The following is a 25508-nucleotide window of genomic DNA, read 5'->3' as shown; positions in this document are numbered from 1 at the left end:
TGCAACTGTGCCCTGTGGCTGCCTGACTCTGCTTGTTTCATTGCCACGAGGATGAGATGGGACAGCCCGTGCAGCCTGGGATGGGCCTGGGTCACATTCCTGCTGCTCCAGTAACGGAAGAGATGGTTTCCTTCATGGTCCTGGTTCCAACAGTCCTTTGGCACCACTGGAGGTTCCTGCAGTAACTGTGCTGAGATACACAGTTCCTTAAAAGCTGGGAGTCGCTGCACACAATTTTGCTATTGACACTTGTCTGGATGCTGGAACTCATTAAGAAGTAAGCCAAAGAAAAAGCAGCCAAAGAAACACCCCCCAAACATTTGCATTCCTGCCAAAGGAAAACATCTCCATTTCCAGACTTGGGACGAACCCTGTTATTCAGGGAGAAGGAATCAATAGGCAATTCAGGGCAAAGCCTCTTCCCGCTCCTTAGGCTGGATCCGTCCAGCTCTCTTCTTCCCAGCTCTTCGCAGAGAGACCTCTGCAGGAAGAGCTTCATCCTTGAGCGAGTGACCCACGCACAGCCCTAAAGCCAGCGGTCAAACCGATGCACCTGAGCAATTAAATGTCCACATCAGTGGGAACTGACACTTCACATTAAAGTTTATACTGAAATAGTATGAGCACTGCAAACTCATTCATGCAACCCTTCTCATTCATGCGACTCTTTGCAGGCATATGGGAATAAGGATCGCTTGGCAAACGTAGCATAACAAGCAGACAGGGCACTGCTTGGGGTGGTGAGAGAATCTGACCCTCAGAGACCCAGTCCAAGTAGGATTAGGATAGAAGGGGAAGAGGTGGAAAAAAACCCTCTTGCCACAGCAGAATAGCCAGCAGCCCCAACAATCAGCATGCTGTGGTACACTGCACTTCAGGGATGTGTTCCAACAGCAGTAGCTGTGAGAGGGGCCAGCTGTCAGTATGGGTGCTTTAATGCCTATTTATCTTATTCCATCCCAGGAGACTCCAGCTGAGCAAAAAGGGCTGCAGATGTAAGGTCTGTGATTATGGGGATGGGAGGGAATGCACTCCTACAGCCTGTGCAGGGGTCTTCATCCCAAACCCTGCAATTCACCCAGCTAAAACAGAGAGGGCCCTGCAATTTTGCAGCAAACATTTATACCCTTGTTAAAGCAGTATTCACCACGAAGAGACTGCTCCTCAGAACTGACAGCTCAGCTGTGTCCACCATAACACAAAGAAGGAGCAGTCCTCATGCTTTGGTAATAGATACTGTTACCAGTCCTGTTATAGCCACATTAATGAAGGGGACCTCAGTAGTACCCTGCTAATTACCCGCCCTTCCATACCCAGTAGTAGGATGGAGTTTTTTTTCCATTCATAGCACTCTGTGTGCTTTACAGAAGTTACTGCACTAGATGGACACAGCTGAGAAGTGAGGAATTCTGTTCAAGGTCATACAGTAAGTCAGGGAGAGAAATGAATAGAGAATGCTGGCAACCCAGAGCTCAGCTTACCCACTCACAAGCTTCCTCATGCAGGTTCAACCAGCACCATTTTTGGTCTGTAGGTCATGGCACATGAAGCATCTGTTATTGCCACCAGCAGGTGAAATGTTCTCCCATGTCCCAGGAGGATGCTGTAGGTCGCAGGTTCTTGACAAGGACATTAGGCTTCTCACTCAGGGAGTTCTTACCTTTCGGTCCCAGCTGTAGACAAGAAAGGACACACCGGTCCTTTATATAACATAGCATCTTCCATCATCACCACCTACAGAAAAGCATACTGCAAGCAGCCAGCTCTGAGCACACCGTGGCATCTTGGAACGACTGGTTGCCTCCCGGCACCGTACGAGAAGGGTTCCAAAGCACCTACCCCAGAAACACACTATTTTCTGCCATAATTTCTGCCAAATCCCCACCACCCACTTTTCTACTGTTAATGTTTCCCTTGGAAGAAAACAGACATCTTACAATTTCATTTTGAAATAGATTATTTTATCAAGCAAAAAGAAAATATAAGCTCTCTTCCACTTTTTTTTTTTTAGATAGATCACTGTTGCTTTAACACAAATATATCATTATATTACATCAAAATCCAGTAAAAATGGTGATACAGCTTCAGCAAGAGTTTTGCGGCTGCAGGGCAACCAACCACTATCACATTTCACCTTAGATAGGATTACCATTCATCTCTCAAAACCAAAATTGGACCTGTTCAGTGATTAAATTTGCATCTATGGCAACTTTCTGAAACCTCAGCAAGCATAAGTATCTGTTAGCTCATTCAGCAGTGGTCTCAAAAATGACATGGGCAAAATTCAACTTACCATCACCTTGCTTCTCTTTGTGCTGAATTGGTTAGCGTTACATAAAAGGAGGTAGAAAAACAAATAGAAGCATAAGTGATGAGAACATGCTGTTTGCAACATTCTCTCCATCTTTCAGCAAGTATCTATTGCAGCAGAACAAGTATATTTTAAAGTACTTAAATATTTAGTCTGGCACCTGGTGCCCTCTCTCTATCAAGCGTGCAGCACATTAGAAGATTCATGTGGACAACTTATCTTCCCTTTAAAACAAAAGATAATGCACAAAAACCTCCTGTGCCTCTGTTAATAGTTCCTCTCTTAACTGCTGGAGTGAATCCCCGCTCAGCGTCTGGATGGAGCACAGATTGCATAATGGCGCACCACACTGAAGAAAAGCCAAAAAAAAAGCCTGGGGTGTAATTTTGATTTGCTAGCAATTGATATCACACGTTAACATAAATCACTGCACATAAGAGCTTGATGATTCCTTGAAAAGAAATTCAACAGAATAGCATCAGACAGCTTGAGGGATTTTTCAGTGAAGCTCATCGGTTGTTTCACATTTATGGAAGTAAGTGTTAAGGGTTCTCCTGGCTTGTGTGCCTCTGTCTGGTGGTAACACAGATCAAGGCTGGGTGCAAGAGCAGCATTCAGAAAATATTATTTTATACGTTGCTATCACAGTGCCCCTCCATTTTAAAAACAGCTCAGCTGCACATTTCACTAGCCTCTTGAACCGTATCTCGTTACACTAAATCTAGATAAAACAAAAACCAGAACATAACCAACATGACTCATGGCTTGATGGTAGCTTGATTCTGCATTTCTGAGAACTCCTGACACTAGGGCTCATGGTCTCCTCTTGCTGGGAGTTAGTAGATCCATAAAGCAACTCAGAATTATGCTGCAGTACAAATAGTATTTAATTAGGTTCTTTCTTAGCCATGCCATTTGTAAGTAGGTAACCAGAAAATGAAACCAGTTATTTCATTAAGTGAGGAAATGATATAGCGTCTGTGAACTAACAAGTCCAAGCACACCTTCCTCTCGTTTCCTGAGCGTGAAGCTGGCTCATCTCCCATGAGGACAGAGATGCCATCCCATAGACGGTCTGCTGTTACAGCTCTTCTATCATCAGAACCAGAAGTGACTGGAGGAAAGCCAAGGTTAAAAGGAGACCAGCAGAAATAAACAGCAGCGGGAGAGCTGAAGGAAGATTGGCACATTTTAAAGCAAGCAGGCTGATTATCTTTATGCAGGAAACTGCACAGCCCACATTTCAGCCTTGGCAGTTGCCAAAGGTCACCCCCGCTGCACGCTGATGTGCCAAGTAGAGCCCCAGGGGGTGCAGCAGGAGCTGGAGAGCAGATAAAGCATCAGCACCTTGAGGGTGTGCTTTAACGTAGAAGAAAGCAGGATGTTCAGCCAGAAAGCTAAGCTAAGAATATGCTTTCTGAAGGCAACTGAGGAAGAAAAAGGAAGAAGTGAACAAATATGAAATAAAAGAGGTCACTAAGGGCTCATAATAAAACATCCTAGGTAACAAAATTGCACTGAAGCTTTAATTGACCTCTCATTAAGCCACTGAAAGAGTGAAAAAAAAAATCTTGATCATCTACATTTTTACTAGCATTTGATTTACCCCACAGGTAAAGTGCAAAGATATTTCAGAAACAGTAGCTACCAATTTAGTAGACAGTTTACCTAGATTGATCAGTCATTAATTTTTATTTATTAAGACAGAGACTGACATTCACCTCAGAGGCAGTGGCTATGTTGTCATCTTGAAGCTATGCAGAAGTTAATTCAAATTTATGTCCTTCTACAATAATGCTATCAGCTTCTATATAGCTGTTTAGTTCCGAAAACAAGCCCTTTGGTAGGCGTGAAGTTCAAGCCAGGACTAGGAGAATTTGCAACATAAAATGTAACTATACTGCTATTTTTTTTAAGCATAGAGCTATATATAAACAAAACCGTAAGTAGTGATGAAACAAGAAGAGACAGTATTGTCAGGACAGATAGTCTGCCAGGATGATCAGAATGGCACAGAAAGACCTGGTTCACAGGGGACTTAACAACCACCAGAAACATGAACAAAAATAATTCAGTGGCTTTGACAAAGAGATGTCTGCATTAAGCACAAAAAAAAGTCTTGTAACTACATAGGCCCTGTATCTGTGTTGAAAAATCAACTGGAGATTCTGTAGCCACCTTTCACCATTAAACCTTATAACTGAAGTTTGTGATTCTAACAACCCCAGAGCACATCCAGTAGTTTCAATATTAAATTGCTACGATTTTGGGGTTGACAGAGGTAGCATGGAATGGAAATATGAGAGCTCAATTTAAAATTGGCTAAAATAAACTTTATTTTACTGTTACAATATATAATCTCTTATCAACACAACTCACAAAGTGTTTACAAAATAATCCCATTTTCTGCTGCATTTTAAACACTAATTTTGTACAAACTTTGAAAGTAAAATAGGAAACCGTAGTTATAAATTTTTTTTTTTTTTTTTTTTTTTTTTTTAGGAGCATCACAGGAATTACTTCAACTAAGACTTTATCTTATGGTGTCATCTTCACAGGCAAACTGAACATTTATTGTAAAGACCTGAGGAAGGATTCATGAAAGCTTTCTTTAGACAAAAGATACCAGTATTCCTAGGTTGACAGCATAGCAGTGAATGTGACAGGGAGCAAATGCATTTGAGCTAACTTAGGCACCCTGAAATGCCTTACAAAGGAATCTCCACCCCCTTTACTACATGGACCATCAAGGGAGCCTGGTACCTTACAGCAGCTTTCACAGATCTCTCCCACATGTATGACTGAGAGCGCAAGACCGTAACATACAAAGCTCTGATCCTTAATGCTGCACAAGAAACAGTGGAAATCTTAAACAGAACTTGAGATATCATAATTATCACAAAACCCTAGCATTTTTATGTTAATTAAAAAAAAAAAAAGATATCTATTGTCTTCTGGGAATCTGATAGTAGTAACAGGCACGTATTATGTTATTTAACATCCTCAAACCTGGTCTGCACTAATACGAATTAGAAAGAGTGGAAAAAGCTACTATTTTTTCACTGCTGCTAGAAAGATGTGTGCTAAGATTAAAGAACCTGTATTCCTGCTAGTCAAGTCATTTGACAGATTTTACGTGACAGCAGAATCAAGCTGACAGTAATTATCGTAAATACAGCAAGCAGGTAGAAAGAGGTGCTATGTTTTTTTTCCATGCATAGTTTAAACAGCTTACAGCCAGCTCATCTCCATTAAGAGTAGAGATGCACGATCCACCATTTGGTATAAGTCAAGCTACCAGCAAATCTATCTCCAGTGCAAACAAAATTGTTTTTCTTGAAGAAAAACAAGTAAATTTAATGCTACTTCTGGAAAAAATGTTTGTGATACATTATTTTCTACCTATTTTGGTCTGCATTTCAAGAGTTCCCTTCTCCCTAAATCACATCTGAAGACAAGTGATCACCATTCACTTTTTTCCACCAAATGACCATCTCCTCCCCAGAATACATCATACTGCCCACTGAAGATCATCCCTGAGAGCACTGTTCTAGCTAGACACTTAGAAAGTAAGCAAAATCCCATAGCTTAGAGGAAAAGGGCTGCTCACCCTGTGAGATCTTGTGGTTTGGGAAGTATTTAAAGAAATGCAGCAACTCTGAGCGTTTAAAGTCCCTGAGCTGAGTGAAATTTTAAGACAGTCATTTTTAACACAAAGCATAGCATAGCAACATCCATAGCTGTACCTACAGAAGCCTTTTTTTTTTTTTTTTTTTTCAGTGATAAAGTCAGATGTTAAATTACAAGCATACAGCAGTTAGCAGTGGTTCCTTTTACTTGCTTCCTGTCACAGAAAATACGATGGCCTTCTTTGGTGAGAAACAGCAGTGAAGAAGCTTGATGACTTTGGATTCTTTCACCTTCTGATGTATTAGCAACCTAAGTTATGTTTAGCGGAGACACCACGAGGCCATAGTGCAGTACAAGTAAGCCATCCTAGAGAGAAGAGATAAACTGTGTTATCATATCACCTTCTCCATGAGGCATTTCCATCACAGCCCGATATGACACTTGTGTGGCAGAACTGCACCTTCAACATCACTCATTTCAGAGCATTCCCCTTCCATAAGAGGAATGCAATTTTTTTTTTAAGTATTATAATGGAATTGTCTCATTTTCATATAATAGGCTCCCTTTACAACTTATATTGCTTTCCACATGATACTACAAGGCAGAATAAATCACTTAAATTGCTCTAGAATGAGCTGCCAAAATCTGGCCATTAACTCAGGACACCAAAAGTCAAAAAGACACAGAAAGAGAATGCAGGAAAAGAGAGAGGAAACACATAGTTGCCTGAGCATGCAACTCAGATTCAACTTCTAATGTTAATTTTATTAAATTCACTGGTGGCTCTACCTTACTTTTTGCAGATCTATTACCTTTAACAACTGGGATAACTAAGATAGAAAGACACCATAACAGATCATATAAAAAGTAAAACTTTTTATTTATTTTTAAATAGGAAAGCATTGTTTACATCTCTACAAGTGAGCCAGAGTCTTGAATATGTCAGTAACATGTTTAATATAATTCTGTCAGTTTTTTCCTTATGCAGAAATAGTTAAGAGAAACTTACGGTGCCAGCTTACCATTTCTTCCTAATTCTAGATGCACAACTAAACACTTCTTAAATCCCCGTGCTTCTACTGAAGTTAACAAAAGAACCTTTCACCTGTGAGTTGGGATACTTCCTGACTCATTAATGTCTTACTTATGTCACTTAATTCACACGCACAGCTGGTGAAAGGTCTAGCAGTTAGTCTGCTTCCACCTCTGAAACCTGTTCCTGCTACTGATCCCCTGGGAATCTGACTTGTCACGTTAGACCTATTTATATGGACAGGCTTTAATAAATGTTTTCTTTTGAAGAGAGAAATGCATTAATCGCAGCTGACATGTTAGAATTTCTACTGTATTTTGTTGTTGATGTTTTTATCCATTAACATTAGGACCTGAGATATGTTCCACAGAAGTTACAGTTCTGTGTGAAGGGGCGCATTTAAAAAAAAACAAAACAACACAAACTTTATAGTGACTTGCTCAGTCAATTTCAAATCCATAAACTTTGGCATCTGCAAGTCAAATCCAAGGGAAATAAAATCTAAACGCTTTGTTTCTGATCTCCAATCTTGATCATATGTCTGATATCGTTGTGTCCAATGATTCAAATGGATTAAAATGCAGGCACTGAGAAAAGTGGGTCAAAGTATTCTTTTGTATGAACTGTCAAGAACGACATTTACTCCATGCCTAACAAAGTGGGGTGACTGCATTGCAAGGTGGAGATGAGAGCTTGTTTTCACTTCTTGTTAGGTGGAACAAGTCCTTCGAAGTTCCTTACCAACCTCTTGGCACGCAGTATGTTGCTACACCTTCACAAAGCCATATTTATACTCATTGTGCCTGCTGGCTACTTCCATAGAAAAAAATAAAGCACATTCAAAATTCCTTTAAGACAACTGTGATCAAAACAATTCTTCTCTATGAAAAAGTTGCTTAAAGAAAAGAAATATTTGCAAGAAAAAATGCTACAATGTATTCTTTGATTAACGAGTCCTATTTGGCAATAGGACATTTACAGAAGTTAGCTATTTACGCAGGAAATATCCTTCTTAAACCAAAGGCCAAGCCAAATGTAATTACTTCTGTACAAAGAGAAGCTGAGACTTAATCCAGTACTGGTGTTGCTTACTCTGTAATTGGTCTCTTTTCAGATATTATACGTTTTTATGTCTTTATATGTTTTATGTTCAGCTGCTTTCTCTAGATACTATTCTGAAAAGGAAATCTAAAAAGAAAATGAGATCTCACTGCTTATTATAGATCTCAAGTCAGAATAACTCATATGTGCCCAAAGAACAGCAAAACGAAGTACAAACCCTTCTTACAGCAACCCCCCACCCCCAGGGTTTTTTGCCACAAGCTTGTAGACCTGGCCTAAAACGGAAAAGATCCTGCCCGTTAAACCCTAATATAAACTTTAAAGTGGAGCTGAATGACAGAAACATCGTAGCATATGCACTTCTTGATGTTTTAAGAGCAGCAGTGACAAGAAGCACCCCACTTTCCAAATTCAATATCCCCACAGCAAAGAGTAAAACACTTCCATACCAGATGCGCGCTAGAGGGTCACACTAATTAAATCAGATCACTGCTCTTACTGCCTAGCTCAGGAGACACTAAAAAAATACAATGAGATTGGGTTACAAAAAGGTGAGAGTTACAAAGAGAGCAGTGTAATCTGCAAGACCTCTGTGCCAAGGGCCAGGGACATAAAAGAAACTACTCTCTTTAGCTTTTCCCATGTGTGAGCTCATTATATCCATCAGTGACGCAGAGCTTTGAGAAGGACAATTTCAGACAGGAGAAAATAACCAGCAGCTTGGCTCACGTTGCATTTGTGCAGCAGAGGGGACGAAGGTAATGCAGAGAAGAAATTATATGCCTATGTAATTGATAACAAGCTTCCTTTCTCAGCTACTTGATCAAACTCTTAATCAAGGCAGATCTCAATGCTTGGTAGCAAAATTGAGCCTTTCAAAAACTTCTGTCAGTCTTTGCAGGAAATTTACTCCTTGCAGTAAACTTCAGAAGTTTTAGTTTTAAAAATTAAGCAGTTACTTCTTTTCATATTAATTCTCTGCAGTAACATTTGTATTTTTCTTCCCTAAATAGAGTTAAAAATCACATTTCAAGCTAATTAGAAAGGTTCAACCAACAACCCCATTTCATAAACCTTCAATTGTCTTTAAATCTACGAGGCTGTAACAAATCTACTGTAAAACTGTACTTACTGCACATAAGTGCACTTAACACGATTAAAAACAGGTGTGTGAAGTAAAAAGATTTTTTTTTTTAAAGCCTTCTATCAAGTACTCAAAAATTAACATGTTAGTCATTTACATTCAACCACTAATAGTTACCTATTTACTCCAATTACAGCAACATAAATAAGTTAGTATGGGGTCTGTATTAGGAATACTTATTCTACCATCAGATTGTAGTCCCAAAGCTGGGAAAAAAACAAGAAAACCCTGAAGAAGGTTGAACATTTAATCTTCCAACACTCGTTAGAAAGGAACGTAGTAATTCTGAACAGCTAAATCCCACTATCTTGCAGCTGTATTATACTAGGCCAGATTGGTTAGGGCTTTGAGCAAACTGGTCTAGTTGTCCCTGCCCATTGCAGGGGGGGTGGAATTAAATGACCTATAGGGTCCCTTCCAAACAAACCATTCTATGATTCTATTTTAATTTAATCATGCTCTGAGACAGCATTACACATTGCTGCTCAGTATGGAAAAAAGACAAACCCAAAAATCAAAACACAAAACAACTGTGAGCATTTAATAACTATTTAGGAGGAGTAAAACCCCCTAAAACATTACAGTGATCATGGCCCAGAAAAATAAATCACAACGTATGTTATGTTGCACTGAATTCTGAGAAACTCTTCCAATGTAAATACTGCCAAAGGCATAAATTTGAACACACATTCTTTGACAAACTGAAACTTATCTGCCTTTCTGAACCCACTTTTCCTCAGCAAAAAGAGTAACTGCTGACATGAATGAACTTGCAAGTGGAAAAAAAGCAACTCAAAACAGGTAATTTTCTCCTCTAACAGTGACTGTACTCAAAAACCAAAACAAAACAAAGAACAGTTTGCATAAGCTGAAAAGATTTTCTAAGTGACTTCTTCAGATAAGTTAGCGTTACCTAATAGTTTAAATAATATTCTAATTTAAACCAGAAAACTTAGCACAAAGCCCCAGCTGCCAGACATACCTGTACAGCACTCTCTCCTATGACTTGCCGGATTTCCCTCAGCGTCTGGTAGTGTTCTAGTAGGTGATCACCACATATTATGTCTACCTGTGAAAGACCACAAAAACAGTCAAGTTCAACCTACCCTTAAACTAGCAAAAAAATACAGTTAAGCCCTTTACATTTGATATTTCATAAAGTAAATCCAACATTGTTTGAAAGAGTTGAATTCTAGCGTGTTTAATGCCACAGGCATCTTTACCTTTGCTATTCAAACGCATTTAAGCATGCACAGCCCTAATGCTCACCCCAAATTAGGGCTCACTTCTGGATCAGACAAGACAGTTTGGTTCGCTCCCAGTTGGGCATGTCCACTAAAAAACTGTTTAGGAATAGCTGTGATGGATTCAATGGGAATTTAGATCACACATTAAAATGATCCCACAAACATCCTGAGTCATTCATCAGCTGCAAAAAAAGGGCAAGTTGTCACTGCTACTAGCAAGAAATGAACCAGCACTTCCCTCACTCTTACCGTGAGTGAGAAAATGTATGAGTAAGTCTGCTTAACAAGACTGCTTGGAAGAAGGGTCTGAATAAAAAAGAATAAGCTCACTGTATGCCTCTGTCAGCAAATACTTTTCACACAGTCCTTCTTCAAAATGCAATCAATACTTCTGCGATGCAAGTGAAGGGCGTACTCTGCAATTCTAAGTAACGTCCTCTACTGCAGCTAAACTATGTCAGTGATGTCTGCAATTCTGGAGGTGGCACTTTTGTTAAGTAACTGCCCACAAAGACTGTTACTTTGGGAAAAAATAGATTAAGACTGAGGTATTCTGAATGCCTCGACTATTACGAAAAATAAGCTTCTTTATTAGAGCAGCTAACACAGCACTGTCTCTCTCACAACTGCAGCTTGGTTATATCCTCCTCATCAGCAATTCCTAGACGTGGAAACCAGAGGGCCGTCACCTGAATTACAATGACCAAACCTCAAAATTAAGAGCACTGACAACATGCTGTTCCACAGCTTTCAGCAGCGAGCAAGATTACAGTTTGCCACTGCACTAGTCAGGAAACAGACTGCAGTATCATTACATGTACTCTTACATGGTTTCTCTTATATAGTCTTCCACAATAGGATGTGCTTTGTGCTTCAGTGCAATTTGTCTGTATTTATGCTCTTCTAAATCTTTTCATGAAGAACACAAGAGAGATAGTGGGTCAGAATGCAGGTCTGCTCACGCTGGCAGCCTATTATTCTCAGAAACTGGAACACAAGAATTCTAATCCTTAGAGACTCGGAACACGCTTATTTACTTCATCTATATAGTGTGAGAATAATGCAGAATACTCCATTCATGCTAGACTTAATCTTAAATAATAGTTCCAAAACGTGCAGAAGATGTAAATTGTATAATATTACTTCTCCTTTTAGATTCTAGGAGGAGGCAGCAAGAAAAAGCCTGGATATAACATTAAAAATTGATTAGATATTGATCCGCATACATACACATGCATATATATATATATTTAACATCAACATTTGGCCTTTTTAAGAAACATATCTTTTTGTTTTTGAAAGCTAGTTATAGTTATTTCTCCTGTTTCCCTTGCATTCTAGCCTCTAGATTTATTACTCTAGAAGGACAGACATATCTGCTTTGCTTTCCAGTGATGAGTTCAATTACTTCTGTTTCATAAGGCTACTTACATAATTTTTGCACCATAAAGTACTGAAAACTCAATTTTGTTCTCACTGGTACATAATATGCATACAGACACACTTTATATTTTCTATAAAAATAGAAAAAATAATCTATTTACCCAATATACGATATAAACAGACATAGGGGCAACTGCTGATGAGCTTTCCAAACAGAATGAGAATTCTTGTTTCAAAATATCCCACTGTTCATCCTCCTGCTGTTCCACTTTCAAGTAGCAGTCATTAAACATCAGTGTCTTCTAATATATTTAGAATTTTTTCTCATTCATGTCCTCATAGTGCTCAGAATGCCAAATGCCTAATCATCAAATTCTAGCACCAAAAGCAGAATTTCTGCTAGCTAATTGTTATGCTAGAATTCATTCTGCTAGGACAAAAAAAATAAAATATACAATGAAAAAAATCCTAGTTCAGCATGGAAAGCAGTTGCAAAATGTATGTCTCGGAGCAATCCTTGTGCCTTAAAAAAAATAATATATTCTGTTATGAAGGATGCACCAGCAACAGAAGTGGTATAGATCTACTACAGTCTTGACTAGCTGGGAAAATCAAAGCCAACTAGTAGTACTGACTCCTAGTGAGACAGAGGGAAATATAACTTCACCTTTTGTTGAAAGGAAAATTGAAGGTGTATCTCCTTAATAACTCGGTCACAGCTTTTAAAATTCTTATTAAAATAAAGTAGCCTTTCCATTACGGCAATTATTTTCATTAAGTGACACGTTTAGTGCACTCAAGAGCTATTTATGTAACAAACACGATAACAGGCAACTGTAAGTTAATGCTTACCAAGTAAGCTGAAGTTAAAATGGAAAGCTGTCACATACGGGATATTCCTCATAAGATTAATCCCAAGGGGAAATTTGGCCTAGAAAGCATTAGATCTCAAATCAATAGTTTCTATGGCAACCCATATTATCCAGGGAAGGACAAGAAAAAAACATTTTGGAGGTCAGCATGAGTATCTGGGCTAGTTATTCAAAAGCTGGCAAGGCTTTTCGTTTCCCTTATCTGTGATTTTCTTTTCAAAAGGTACCAGAAACCATCTGTTTCAGGGTCTAAAAATTACCCAAAAAATACATTTTTGGAAAGGAAGTCTATGAAATTATCAGCTAAGACACAGTAACCTTTATCCACTAACAGTGGATTGCAAAGTGGTGAAGTCCAAGCAGAAAGTAACTAACAGGGAAAAAAATTTTCAAGTTACCTCTAGTAGATGATCTCAAGATCACAAAGTCTGAAAGACACCCAGACCACAGGTCTAGCTTGATTTTGAAAGATTGCTTTTGAATTTCATCTGCTGAAATCTTACATGGCACTCTAGAAACTCTATGCAAATAACAATGAGAACTTAAACATGTTGCGAATTAGGTGGGAGAGCTATTCCTTGAGGATCACAACACTTCAACAGAATACTTACTCTATTAAAAAACCCTAATGTTACTTCTATACTCTTATGAGCAACAGAAACATAGGCATGACATTGATCACAGCAAACTAATATGTGCCATTACAAGTGGCATACCTGGCAAGCAGGGTCCAGATCCATTTTTCTTCTGAGGAACTTCTCCACATGTCCAATTGTTGCCTCCCCTGAAACACGCACAAACTTCTTTTCCAAAGGCTGTAAAGAATAAATGAAAAATAAAACTTTTTAAAGAAAAATAAATCTTATGACCCTGTACGTTTTCAGCCATCATCCCTGACAAACTCCAAACCTGACTGAAGGCCCACTAACAGCTGAAGACAGCTTAAGTTTTGGACCTTTCTTTGATATACTTCCAGATTACCTCATACAGATGAGACTAAATGTGTATTAACAGACTCCATGTTCAAGCTTCCTGCTGTTTTAAACAAAAAATAACCACCTATTGACTTCAGTCCTATTTTACTATTGAAGTAGTGGAGAATGAAATTTCCTTTAAAATCAGCACAAAAACTGGTATTACGCAGCATTTTAAGAACTCTGCTCCCCTTCAGTCCCCGAACGTCATTACTCAGAAGCACAAGAGACTTCAAAAAATTTGTTTCTTTTCCACAAATCAGGCTTGTGCATCAAGCATGAATTCATATAGGTAAACCGTATCATTTTGTAAGCAAAGGACCTTAAGTTCCTTGGCATGCTAGAAGTATTATGACTCAGGCTGGAATCGACTTAACAGTCCATGACATTCTAAAATCAATTAAAATAAACTACTATGCAGAACACAAGGGCAAGACTGGTCTGAAACCTTTTTGCATAATTTCTAAATACTTTCATAGCAAGGACTGCAACAAGATGACATTTATTATGTCGACCTCCACAATTTTAATGGGTTTCTTCTCTGTGGATAAAATTTTAAAACAGCTGACTGGCGATGCAGGCAGCAAAGCAAATAGGCACAAAGGCAGAGCAGATGACCGCATTCAGAGTGATAAATGGATTCCCTTTTGTGTCAATTAATTGGATTTTTATGTTAACTTCTGAACAGCTGTGATTTACTATCCGGGTTCATTATATTCTTTCCATTTGAAAAAAAGGTGGAGGGGGTCAAAGACTACCCTCGAATTCAATCACAAATTAAGATACATATCTGTGATAACTGTGTTTTTGGAACAATAGTTTGATTTATTCACATATAAGAGCTAGAAATGCCAGTCAGACCTGATCTAGGCTGATGCAAACTTGATTATGCTGGGTTTATGCTTGCTGCATATATAAATGATGGCTTATGGCCAAAAGCCTTGCCTTTTAACCTGTTCTCTCCTTCCACCCCCAGAAAAAATATAAAGAAAGACAAAAAGGAAACCCTTCATATATGAAGTTCAATACATAGTTCAGAAAGATACAGCAGATAAGAATGAATAATGCTAAAAAAGGATCAGGGTATGTTTTGTGATAAATGCATAAGAGGGATTTGGAAGGCTGATGAGTAAACCTCTTGATCATAAAACAGAAAAAAAAGGCATGAAAATGCAGACAAAAGGTAGGGAAGAAATACAGTGAAGCAGGAAGTTAATATGCAACAAAGAAATCGAAAATGCTGTAGAATAAATATCAGTTAAGAGATGTAGTATGTCTTAAAAATCATACAGGAATCTAAATATGCACAAATACAGAATGGCACTTAGTCTATGGATGGTAGGATTATAAGCAGTACAGAACTATTCACTGTGAGTAAAGGTGGGCAGCCCTTCACCTTCTACATCTTCAGAACACTAGAGTTAAAGTGAGTGGAGGTACACTATGGCTTAAAAGAGAAAGACACACAAAATCACTTTTCTGAGTCACAAACGCTCCTTAATGATGTTAGAGCAAGTATTTTTTTAAAAGGCAAAACTATTCCTGTTGGGATGGCATGCACCTAAAAGGGTATCAGATAAAATAAGTGTCTGAGACAACCATTAATATCAGAAAACGTAAGTTAATAAAATGGTTGAACTGCCCTTCAGTTATTCTTGTTGGGTCCAAAACGAACAGGACGAAAAACAAACCAGAAAGAAGGGCAAATAAGATCCAGGAAGGATAGCAGGTGATATAGAGGTTAGAAGATTAAAAAACAAAAACAAACAATAGTGTGACAGGTAATGAGAAAAAAGAGTAACAAAATGCTGTGTAGGTGCAGGGGTATAACAGCTGAAGAAAATTATCCATGTACATTTTCAGGAACATTGCTCCCCTTCTATAGATTAACTTCTATTTATGAAACTGAACTTACATTTCAACTCTGTGAATATGAAATGTTACTTCTTTATTTGAGAGTTTGAAATTGCTTGCTAAGCTCTGATAATAACAAATGTGGTTAGTATTAAAAAGAGCAGGAGTAACTGCAGTCATACCCAGTATTTCAGATTTGTGCCTGAAAATATGCTTATTTAAAGATCAACTCAGCTGAAAACAAAGGAAATTGGTTAAAAAATGGAACTAGGACAATCCATATTTCCATTAGTAACACACTTTTTGATCAAATTCTTCAACAGTAAAATTGGAGTTTTGTTGCTAACAATACCAGTAAAATGCTCTTATATTCTGTGCCATTCTATCTTTCGATTCCTACAGTTGATACAATGAAAGATAAAATGCAACATACACTGTATAATTTATAATTATATCTCCTTCTTGTTCCTAAATAGAATCTTTTTCTAAATGTTTAGCCAAAATAGTGGAATGACATACTCTGCACATCTCTAATTACAGCCTATGAAATAATTATCGCAGTACACAATGTGCAGTCAATCTACAGCTTTTTTTTTTTTTTTTTTAAACATCAATTCAACTCAGTCAAATGATCTATACTGGAAGAAGAGACATTCTTTAGCGGGGATTGGAAATGCTATTTGTTGTTTAGTAGAATGACCACCATTCAGACAACTAATTTTGTTAGTGAAGGAACATAGAAAAGAATAAATTTGCTGCAGACTAAGGAAGTGCTTTGTACTGTCCAGAAAACTTGCATCATTTTTCTTGTTTTAATTTCAATCATATATCAAAATAGACTATTTTTGTGCTTTGGGTGATGCTTCCTCTGAATAACCTAGGTGAGCTTTTCACTGCCATTAGGCAATCATCTTCAAAAACAGGTTTTTAAGAGAATGACTACACCGTTGTTTAGGATTCTAAGAAAAGATATACTAATGCACCTTTTAGGAGGAGATGCAAGAACAACAACCTAGAATCAGCCAGGGGAAGTTTCATCAACATAATTCCCATTCTCCCAACAAAATTTTAGTTTCCTAGCCTTGGAAGCATTCTCCTACTCTGCAATGCTACACATCGATAGGCTTGACCATACATTCTAATGCAGGATTATTCATTTATGCTATGCTGGTGAAAGTTCAGGCTGCATTCAATGTAAGAAAAACAAAGAAACTAAATTAGGTACATTCAGGTTACACATATTTCTCAAGTAAACCATAAGAGAAAGATTCAAATCACATCTGCACCTTAAAATTCCCTGTGCCTTCGTTAGCTCTGAAAAACAAGAGAAGAGTAAACACAATCAATATTGCTAAGGTTAACAGTTAGTAACACCCTCAAGCTCTTTTTCTTACAATAATGACTTGCTGATTTAATAGTCTGACGCACCAAGCTTATTTTTGAATCAGACTCTTCCTTTCATTAAATTCTAATATATAAAACAATATTACACTGAAGTTATATATCTTTCCCACCAAGCCTTCATTTGGTTCCCCATTTCTTTTTTTGTGAATTCAGCTATTTATGACTTTAAAGTTTGTCTACATGAAATGGAAAATAAATCAACACAGCCTAAAGCCATATTTTACACACAATAACATTAGTTTTCATGGGAACAGGCTGTAATATTAATGCTGTTTAAACATCCACAATTCATTATCCTTGATGCTTGGAACTTTAACAGACAGTACCTAAAAGCTGCTGACAGAACATGCCCAACCACTAAAGAGGCTTTCTGGGCCTGTGGTTGGCCTTCCAGAGTATTTATAATCACAGGATTAATGGTATTACTATCTAGGAACTCAGAAAAGCAGCAGGTGCCTCTCTGGAAGGTAAAACACGCAGAGGGTAGCAAATGACCAAATTCCTACCTGCCTTCAATAGAGGTTCATTGATTTACACAGCCTGAGCACGTGACTCAGTTATCTAGGCTCCACATCCCCATCCTGTAGGGCAGCATATCAATTTCTCAAGGAATTAAGCACAGCTCATGACATTCCCTTACTCTTGTATTATTTTAGCAAGTACATATGTATAGCAAGGTTAAATTGTGGTATTTCACTGCATTGGAAAAGACAAAAATCAAATAGGACTATAACTATATTTCTACTGACTATTTGCTTGCATAGCAAGCATTTGTAATGCTTGTGCAGACCACACGTTAGCATGGCACTTCAAATTACTGTAATTAGATAACTCCACCTCTAAATACTTACAAACCATCAGACAGACTTAAAAACTATCACCAATTTCTGCCACTGAAGTGAAATTTAAAATTACTAAGAAGCAAACATACAAGCTTTTCCACTCCTGCTGTCATTTTCTTTGATATAGTTCCCCTGCCACAGGAGACTACTTACTATACTCTAAAGACATAACATAGACGATCTAAAACTTTCAAAGTAAGAATTCCTGCTGGATTGCCCAATCTATTCTGAGTTTTCTTTATACAAAGAGCCTTCTTAACATCCCATTGCCAAGATAAACTGTTTGATTTTGACCTTTGAAGAAAACAGATTAACCCTTAAACATAAGGTATAAGATAAGATCAAAGGCTAAAAAATGTTTCAAAAATAAATTGCCACAGATGTTAAGCCATCATCCTTTTTTGTTCCAATCCTTCTGTGCTTCCTTCCATACAAATAATGAAAACACAGTGGACGGTTTCACATGCTATAGATGTTATTTGCACATTCATGCTTGCTTTGCTGCTAGCACTAGAATGGAAGCTTGAAATAAAACTACCAGAAAAAACAAATACAACACAGATTCAAAAGCCATCTTGTTCCACACACAGGCACGTACATGTTTAATTAGTTTTGAGATCTGAAGTGTCTGACTACTTCTCTTGCTCTGAAAAAAAAACAAAAGAAAAATGTACCTGCTGAGAATCACCCGGGGCCACAGGGGGAGTAACCGGTAGCCTTTCAGAGCAGAGATCTAAATGGAAGCACTTTTGCCACAATGAATTCAAACTGTATCTAATCCTGCAGTCAAGATAATCTAAGGAAGCTTTCTATAGAGAGATCAAGAAACAGTGTTCCAACCTGAAAGGGACATACTTGGAATAAAATTTAATTTCAGTTATTAAAGTCATTTTTACATTGTAACTGGCAAGGAATCACTCAGACACCGAAGTGTTGGTGTAAGCATGCTCCTTCTGCCACCTGGCGGGCCAGCCCTGCAGCACCCCTCACAGGTCTCAGAATGAGCAACCCTCCTACTCATGTCTAGATGCTAACCTGAGATACAGTCACAGCTGAGGCAATAAAATAACCACATGTATATTCCTAGCCCAACACAAATGTAGGGTAAATGGCATCAGATTTACTATTTTCTACTGAAATTTCAGTCAAGACATTTTAATTTATGTCTGTATGCATCCATGTAATCACATTTTAACCAACAAGGTAACAAATCATGCCTGAGCACCAAGACCACTGGGACCCTGCATTAATTATATCATGAGGCTTATACAACATTCATTAAAGAAGAAAAGCCGTTATAAATACGATTAAAAACTATCTTTTAATGCTCGCTAGACAATACACATTGAATAGCTGTGTCTTTGCTTTCCTCTCCTTGTTCAATGTGTGATTTTGCTTTACTTACAACAATCCTGCTCGTCATGTGAAAGCATTAATTTCCTCCTAGTCTCACTTATTCCGACGTCTGAATGTATTCCCACACCATCCTACACAGCAGAGCAGCAATATAATACCTTGTTTAAAAAGAGGAACCTGAGACAGACTGCATCAAAAAGTAACCAAGGATGGCACGTGCTCAGTTTGAGACAACTAAAACTGGATATGACTGCAGAACACTTCATACTACTGTTTTAGTCACGACTCCCACTGCTTTAAGCTGTATTTGTGAGCATGAGGCACCCCTGCAAGTCACGCATATAGGAAACTAACACAGAAGTCAATTATGTGGAGTCACAAGCGTTTTTCATGGCACAGGCAGGAATTCTTCCCTAGATGTTTAGCTGTAAGCCCTTCTTTCTACAATCTCCTGTCTCATCCATTTAAAGAAGTAAGAAAGCCACATGATGGTTAACCACACTTAAAACAAATAAGCCACCCCACCTACATGATAAAAATCTATCCATACAAGAATTTTTTTATGCTCTGAATAAAGCGAGGCAGCAGAAACATTGGATGTAAGATGCAAAAAAGCTAGGACATGAAGTCAAATCAAGTTGATGTGCTTTGCTCATAGTTTCCCAGTTTGTGATCCCTTCATTTTCCATCATTTGTGTAAATTAGTTTGCAATAATTATGTATCAAACTCTCTGAAAATTTTGTACAGACAGTCAGGCCAAAGGCAGAGGCAATCTGCATAGAGGGGTATGTGCTGCACAAGAGTCAAGCCACTTCCTCCGTGCACAGTTAAAGCTTTTAATCCACATTACTTCTCAATCACTGCCATGTAAGTCTGCATATGGGCAAAGCAATACAATTTCTGCTTCCTGTGTTCCTGAAAACAGCCCATATGTTTGGCCTGGAATTTCTACCCCCCACCCCTCAAGCTATAGGTGAAACGCGATGCCCAATACAAAAGCTTCAGTGTAAGTCATTAAAGCCTTGGAAACTATCAGGCAAACTTAATAACAGACAGCACTGTTAGTCTCATTTATACCATTTAGGGAATTAATGCTCTTGCTGCTCGGGTTTCCTAGCTTGTTTTTGGTCAGATAAATTTACAATAAAACTTGCTTCTTATGAATTATCAAACCACCGATTGCATTTTACAGATTCCTTGTAGGTCTCAAGTTCCTAGCACCTTGTCAGAGAAGTTCCTTAGCCCTAAATGTTGGAAGATAGTAAGTACATCAGGAACGTATTTCTACTGAAGTAGCACAATGGCTACGTGCATACTGTTTACAAGTACTGAAGTGGTAAAAACCTGACTGCAATAAGTGACCTATATTGCTCAGCAAAGCAGAAAAAAAGACTCTCCTAGGCACAGAGCATCAGGCAGACACTATATTTTGTAACTAGGAGTAGGGTATTTTAGTCACTTGTGTCTTGTTGCTGTATCTTGAAGGAACTGTACTGTAGTGCCCAAAACATTAATACTATGCCAATTTCAGAAATGTTTCTTTGCTTCCTTTTCCCCAGTTCAGGAGGGCTACAACCCTTTCTGGTGAGGTGTCATTAGAATACGTGATTTTTCTGGCTAATAAAAGCATGTCATCATGTACAGTTGTAGCCCCCTAGTTCCATGAGCAAGTCCTAGTATAGTCATCATTAACGGTACTGCCACCTACAGGGATTTAGGAAGCACAAGAGACAGGTATTTTGTTATTCAGTTTACTGAGACTACACTATTTTGTTGAAAATAAAAGGAATTCTCATAAATTTTAAATCTCTACACCTTTTAGAAATCTATTTTCATAGGAAGATACCTTAAATATTTAACCTTATTTGCCTCATCTAAGGTATTTTTAGTTGGCTGTCACTATTGCACAATAAGCTAAAACCAGCCCCGCACCTGCTACTCAAGATGGAAGAAGTACACACTCATAGAAAACTAAGAGCCCTCACATCAGCCACTTGCTCTTACGTTTGCCCCCAACTCACCCGATGAATTCCAGAAGTATTGAGATGTCAAGTTCTGGTGGGATCCGGAACACAGAGCCCAGAACTTTTCGAGGTCTTCCTCTGCTCGCTGGAACTGGCTGTGGGACAGCTAAAATATTCAAATAGCCAAAATGCAAACACAACTTGAAATAAAAACAGCATAAGACACTAATGTGCGCCAACCAAAACTGATGAGCTCACGGGGAGAAAGTGCCAATGAAATTCATCCTAAATTTTTTTTTTTTCCAAATCAGCTGTTTATATTTTTCATCCTGGCTATTTGAACCAGCGTTGTATTAGCTTTCAGCTCAGCATCTCTCCAAACAGAGGTTTATTTGACAGTAAGACAAAAATAACTAAGATAATCCCTCATCTGTCTATGGATGTTCAAGTTCTTATTTTTACACCTTCTTCACTTCTAATGTTTATTAAGGGCTAGAAAATACAATCTGCACATACTTTATATATATTTTCCTGGGTGGAGGTGAAATATAATCTGTAAAAATACCCAACCACAATCTGGGTTTAAGTGTTGCTCATTTCATCTTCTATTTGTGTAATTTGAGAACTATGAAAACCAGAAATCTCATACTTTCATTACTACCTATTTTCTTTAGTTGTGAGCTAATATTTCAAGGAAAGCTAAAATAACTGGGATAGTAAGTATTTCCTTAACAGTGTTCTCTAAATGATTAAAACTCACCTGGTTTGGGCACTTCTAAACCTCTTTCTTTGTAGAAGTCATGCATTTGCTTTTTTTCTCCTGAGAAAAGAAACCAAAACAATACAGAAAAGATTAGAACGTTATTTCAGATGCTGAGAACATTCATACAGTTTCCATTCATCAGAGCTGAAATGCTTTTCAAGTGCCTACAGACCTCCATTATCACTAGTATTCCATACAAAGTTGGGCCACTTAAAATACCTGGACTCAGATTTTGTTAGTAAAAACTGGAAAAAAAAAATGGAGAAGTGGGACAAAAACCATACTGAAATAACTGCACAAAGAAGTATCCTTCTGGCTGTCATTACTCTTCCTTTCATATCATCTATAGTCCACGTACATAGTCCACTAGACATGTATGTTTCACTCAGTCCACCCTAGCGTAATGGACATGTGACAGTGAACACGCCTAATAAATCAGAAAAAAACACAGAAGTGGGGACAAAAAAAAGCACTTGAGAGAATCAGTCAGTCCCAGCAACTTTTTTTTTTCCCAACTGAGACAAATGAACTATTGATTAGATGGAATGCCATTTTCTTTAAATAAAAATACAAGGCATGACCACAAAATATTATCTGGATGTGTATTTGTATACAATAATGCCTGTGTTGCATTAGAGAGCAAAACAAAACATCTTCAGCACAGTGACTGCTGGGTCCATCATCAGAATGGATGCTTTTTCCTGTTTTGGTGTTTTTCAGGGAAAAACACAAAAAATAGAGTTGTCGTTTTAAAAATAAAACGTGTATTATATAGACAACTAAACCTGGAATAGGAATTTAATAACAAAGTTAACTGCAGCATCACTGCTCTTTCATTGTAGTAATTAAAAATAAAACTTCCAGACCACTGTTGCATATTATGTTTCACTCTACACATATTCACCTGTCCAGGGTACATACGGCTATGCATGACAGTAGTTTACGGCCAAAAAGATGCCAGTTTGCACAGATAATTCATTAAGATTTATAACCAAATGTTATGGAATTATTTTAAGGAGCTAAGAGTTAAAAATGAGACTTCAAATAACCGTCCTTTCTGCTCACGTTTTGAAACTCTAGATGGCAATAAAGAAATGGACTTACTTTCCTCTAAATTGACAACTAATTTATAGACTATGTCTTGTAGCTGCCGGTCCAGCCTATCAAAAGAGAATAAAAACAAAAGCGTATTTAATGCAAAACATTCTGTATTATCCCAAATTGGGAGAAAACCGCCAAACATACTGTTGAAATATTACATACATAAAAGTGACAGAGCAGCAACTCTACCTGCCTTAATTCATGTCCTCACAACAGAGCTCCAATAGAAGCCATAAAGTTTAAAAAAAACAACAGAAAAAACATCACCCTTCAAGAATTGCTTACAAAACCAAAACTCCATTTTTATAGTTAAAAACTAAACCATGCCAACAAAAGCTTGGTCTAAAAGAAAATCAAAGCAAATAGCTAAGATCTCATATCATCTGTAACGCTGTGCAAATGCATAAAAACACCCAGCGTGGAAGGGTAAACATTCCCTAGAAAGGGAGAAGAATTTCAGAAAACAAGAAACTGAGTAATTTTACTTTTGCTATTAAACTTACATAAACAAAGAACACTATCTCTCTTGTAACTGTTTCTTCATTTGAAATAGGAAAGCACTATACAGGCACGGAAAATGAAACATTTAAAAGCAAAACAGCAAAACTCAACTGAAGTTATACCTACAAAAGTGGCACAAACTTATTACCTGATATTATAAAGGGGCTGTGTCTGATGTACAACTATATTGCATTTTGGACATCTGTTGCTATAGTAGAAGTGTCTCACTATGCAGCTTTTACAAACTGTAAAGAAAAGAAAGCCATTAAGACACATGTGCATTATACAACGGCATCTGTTTAAGCAAGAGAAACAATTACATCTAGTCTTGTCAAATAAGGTTTGTCATAGACAAAATGAAGTCTTCCAGTGACTCTATCAAACTTAAGTAAACAGCAGCTACCTGCCCGTATGGCATACAGTACTCCTAAATATTTGTACATTATAATCCTACTTTTATATATATATATTTTAAAAATCTGATACATATTGCAAATTCTTAGAGTCTGCTTAAAAACATAATGTATGTAGTAGCTCTGTTTTTGTTTTACTTGGGCTTCCTCTTTCTCTATATAATATTCCTTTCTTCCCTCTCAGCTTGGGTAACTAAGCTGACTTAATGATTTTATGATGCTTGACATATCCACAAATGCATTTTCCTCAAGGAAATACCCAACAAGAATAAACACAACACATGCTCACAATAAATAGCAAATTACCTTTGTGAAGCCAGAACACCTGAACACCTGATTCTTGTTTGAATTTGCATCTAGATTCTTAGAATGGAAGTACCGGTACTCACAGGTGTGCAGACACTCTGTAATAGTTGTAGCATCAATAAAGTAACCTTTGCAGATAGAACAGAGGATGTAAGGGGTCAACTCTGCCAGGTTGATCATCCGCTACAAACAAAGAGAGTTGATAAGAGTTTAAATATAGAGGCTAAGACGTGAAGTTATGCGTTTGCAGCTTCCGAAATATCACATCCTTAAACCATGAAAAAGTTACAGAAAAAATTACAGAAATGGGTTTTCCTAGGAAGTCAATCATTTGTTGTACAAAGCTCTTTTCTAAAGACTTCTGCCTAGTTTTCAGAATTGACCTTTTTTTGTGAATGGTGATCCAGTGTATTTCATGAATCCAATTTATTTCATGAGCTGCTTAAAAGCAAGCCACAAACAAATCTTTGGGAAAAATGACTCTGAATAAACTCTGTAAGAAAATATCAAACACTCAGCAAGCTTGAAGTGAATGCTGGTGGCAAATAAAATCATTATTTGGAAAGCGTTCAGTGAATGCATAACTAGGGCTGCCTCGTGTTTCTGTACGCAGTTAGATTTTATACAGCTACGTATGGAAGTGTGGAACGAAGTTTTGGGGGCTCCAGGTTCTGGTTAGGAGGTGCATTTATGAGGACTGTACACATGGAGTTTCCCTGCCAGAAGCCTGTCGCTTCCCCAAAGGCCAGCTTTAGCAATGGTTTAGCTCTGGGAGCTGTGCCTGAGGAAGCCAGACGTCTTTTTACACCCTCCCCCCCCCCACCCCCGCTCCCCTCAGAGCCCCGCCATGGCGGCGGCAGCGCGCGCCCCCGCCTCGAGCCGCACGCGCCCGCCGGCGGCGCGGGGCACGCCGGGAGCGGGGCCCTGCCGCGCGACGCGGCCGTTACGGCCGTTGGGCGCCTCACGGCCGCCCCCCCCCCCCCCCCCCCACCACTCCCGCTCCGCTACCTCCCGGTCGTCGTCCGAGTCGAGCTCCCCGTCGTCCGTCCCGAAGCGGGCCCCGGGATCCCCCTCGAGCTCCTCTTCCTCCATCTCCTCCTCCTCCTCGTCCTCCTCGTCCTCCTCGTCGTCGCCGCTGGACTCGGAGCGGCTCCGCTCGAACTCGAACGGGACGGAGCGCGACCCCGAGCAGCTGGGGGCCCCCTCCATCTCCCGGTCCTCCTCGGCGGGTCCCGCGGCCGCCCCGTCGCCGCCCGACAGCCCCGAGAGCACGGAGCCGGCGTCCACCTCCGCCTCCATCGCTCGGGGTGGGGGGCGGGCACCGGGGGCAAACGCGGGGCCGGCGGC

At 38.7% G+C, this 25508-nt stretch overlaps 1 protein-coding gene across 2 annotated transcripts; it reads right to left on the bottom strand.

The window, feature by feature from the left end:
• Positions 1-1948: 1948 nt before the first annotated feature.
• On the bottom strand, positions 1949-25484 carry PCGF6 (polycomb group ring finger 6). 2 transcript variants are annotated; one of them, XR_007708563.1, is made up of 11 exons: positions 25170-25484; positions 24245-24344; positions 23591-23687; positions 22945-23000; positions 21838-21897; positions 21135-21243; positions 16797-16824; positions 13399-13497; positions 10163-10249; positions 6124-6307; positions 1949-2660 (listed from the first exon to the last, which is right to left on the bottom strand). XR_007708563.1 is itself a non-coding variant. In XM_035547818.2 (10 exons), exons 1-10 carry the CDS (start codon positions 25458-25460, stop codon positions 6251-6253), a joined length of 984 nt encoding a protein of 327 aa, XP_035403711.1. In that variant the 5' UTR covers positions 25461-25484; the 3' UTR covers positions 4656-6250. The 2 variants fall into 2 exon arrangements, 1 of the variants encoding a protein (XP_035403711.1); XM_035547818.2 differs by lacking the exon at positions 1949-2660 and having other exon boundaries at positions 4656-6307.
• Between the last annotated feature and the right edge of the window lie 24 nt (positions 25485-25508).

Source organism: Cygnus atratus, chromosome 7 (assembly GCF_013377495.2).
Source record: "Cygnus atratus isolate AKBS03 ecotype Queensland, Australia chromosome 7, CAtr_DNAZoo_HiC_assembly, whole genome shotgun sequence".
In the NCBI taxonomy this organism is placed as follows: domain Eukaryota; kingdom Metazoa; phylum Chordata; class Aves; order Anseriformes; family Anatidae; genus Cygnus; species Cygnus atratus.
Note: the sequence above shows the minus strand (reverse complement) of the source record. Positions and strands in the feature narration are given on the sequence as shown.

Excerpts from the sequence above, each read along its gene's own strand:
- PCGF6 (XM_035547818.2), bottom strand. The coding sequence starts at position 25,460 with ATGGAGGCGGAGGTGGACGCCGGCTCCGTGCTCTCGGGGCTGTCGGGC. Across the intron at positions 23,688-24,244 it reads TACAGAGTGTCTGCACACCT|TTTGTAAAAGCTGCATAGTG; the intron begins GTGAGTACCGGT and ends TTTTCTTTACAG. Across the intron at positions 21,898-22,944 it reads AGTTGTCAATTTAGAGGAAA|GAGAAAAAAAGCAAATGCAT; the intron begins GTAAGTCCATTT and ends TTCTTTTCTCAG.